We start from the raw sequence: 2,271 nt of genomic DNA on the forward strand, positions 1-2,271 counted from the left end.
TTTCTAATGTCTCAAACAAAAGTTGATTTAGTCTTAAACGACATATTTACTTTTTATCAAAGAATAAGGTTTTAGAACACAAGTACAAATAAAACTGAAACTAAATTCTATCGCAGTGAAAAAAAAAATCTTTGAAAAAAATAGTTTGATCAATTATTGGCATTACAACTTAATTGATTTCGCATACAGCAGACCGGAGTCATAAGCAAGTAGATACAAAATTCATGTGATTAAATAGAGAAGTTATACAGAGAAACAAGAACAAACGTAAAAAAAAAGAAAAGAAAAAAACGCTTAACCCTCACATCCACCAGCATCCGGTCTTTGTTTTATATGACCTTTGATAATCGCATCTCTTGTCTATAACGTTCTTCTCTCAAGTCCTCTCATCTCAGGGATCTATGGAAGTCGCTCTTTTTGTGTCTTCATGCTCCTGTTTTTTTTTCTGTTCCGTGCCATGTAGGATTTATAAGCCATAATTTTACTTTTTTTCTAATGAGATAATTGTTGAATAGAAGGGAAAGAAGATTTAAAGCCACTTTCTGTTTTTTATTTATTTGTACGTATATTTACAACTAAAACATATCTAACAGTTCCGGCAAAAAAACAGTCCTTTAAATATTTGCGTAAATTTCTTCGTCCACGGAGAAATTCGCATATATCGCCTCGCCACAGTCATCTTCACAAGCCAAAGGTCCTGAATGGGTATCTGTTCCTATATTTCCATAGATCGGCTCTTGCTCAACATTACCATAGATGGGTTCTTCATTAGCTGATCTGTCCTGCTCGTCTTGAGGGTGTGTTTTTTCAACCCCACCTGTCTTCCAGTTGATTGGTGTTCTGCCTGTGTCCTGGTAGATTGGTGGTGTACCTGCATCTTGGTAGACTGGTGTTCTGCCTGTGTCCTGATAGATTGGTGGTGTACCTGCGTCTCGATAGACTGGTGTTTTGCCTTTGTCCTGGTAGATTGGTGTTCTACCTGTTTTGCTTTGGATGCCTAATTCTGTACTTGTATCCTGGTAGAGTGGTTCTATCCCAGTGTCCTGGTAGACTGGTTCTCTGCTTGTGTCCTGGTAGAGGGCTTCGTTATATGTGTCTTGATAGAGTGGTTCTTTATTTTTATCTGTGCCAATTGGCTCTCTATCCCTGGCCTGGCAGAGCGGCTGTCTGATGTTCCCATATATCGGCTCCTGCTCGGCCTCAGCCCTGAGTACTTGGGCGCTGCGAAATGCTGCAGTGTCGCTTGTCTCTGCGCCCCTTCCTCTTCCCCCTCCTCCTCCAGCTGTATCTTCTACACTTTGAGATTTGTTCTGGGGAGGTTCGGTAATATGTATTTTGGTGGTCCCTTTTTTCCTCAAGCAACAGCAGTAAGTCACCAGCGCTCCTGCAAGGACGCCGGAAGTAAATGCAAGCGCGCAAAGCACCTTGGTAACTGCTGTGTCGAAGAGACTCGCCTGGTGAAGGAAGAGCCGCATCGGATGGAAAATGAAGGGTTCAGGAGACTTGCTGACGAATCGCACGCTCAGAACGACGCCGTTGAGTTCGAGGTTCTGCATGTACAACACCGCGCTCAGGCCCTTGAGACTGATCCCCTCGAAGGAGGAGTTCTTGATCGTAACGTGTACCATCCTGACCTCTGCCGACCCCAGGATTTCGAGTCCTCCATCCCCCAGGTGACCTATGGTGACATTCAGCATCCGGAGTCTTCCAGACCGAACCTGAATGCCGCCGGGTTCGATCGACTCGAAGTTGGCTGCTTCGATGTTGCTGGGGCGGGAGCGGAAGTGGGAATTGTTTACGGTCAGCCCACCTCCGAGAGTTGTTCTGACCCGCGTCTGTGATATCCAGAAATGATTAAATAGGCCAGTCGTAAGCCCCCGCAAGGTAATTATGTCCGAAGCATTAACAAGGATGTACTTGGATTTCGAGGTCAGAGACATTTCGAGGCTGCCAACTACACTGTTGTTGACTATAACTTTGTTGAAGTTCCCCGTGATGGCGCCGACTCGAGAATTCGAAAGCTGCAGGGAATCCAACGGGACCCCGCACGTCCCAGCAGAACGGTAGTCGATCGCATCTACGTCTCGGCAATTAATGAACTGAAGCTCCTCTAAGCACAGAGTTCTGAAGTGAAGTTTCCTCGATCCATATACATAAAGTTCAGTAAGGCTCACTCGCCTGTACAGACTTTGAGGCAGGCGACTGGGAATCTTAAAGAAAAGAGAGAAGGAAAAAATGCAATAAAAATTCTCCCTACCTTTCTCCCTCCGC

The 2,271-nt window shown here is 44.9% G+C and overlaps 1 protein-coding gene across 1 annotated transcript in view; it reads right to left on the reverse strand.

The window, feature by feature from the left end:
- Positions 1 to 535: 535 nt before the first annotated feature.
- LOC119591322 overlaps positions 536 to 2,271 on the reverse strand; it is a 2,522-nt gene continuing 786 nt past the window's right edge. Inside the window, exon 2 of the mRNA XM_037940051.1 lies at positions 536 to 2,210. Coding sequence (XP_037795979.1) covers positions 615 to 2,210 — 1,596 coding nt within the window. The 3' untranslated portion in view covers positions 536 to 614. The remainder of the gene's footprint in view (positions 2,211 to 2,271) is intronic.

Source organism: Penaeus monodon, chromosome 28 (assembly GCF_015228065.2).
Source record: "Penaeus monodon isolate SGIC_2016 chromosome 28, NSTDA_Pmon_1, whole genome shotgun sequence".
Lineage (NCBI taxonomy): Eukaryota > Metazoa > Arthropoda > Malacostraca > Decapoda > Penaeidae > Penaeus > Penaeus monodon.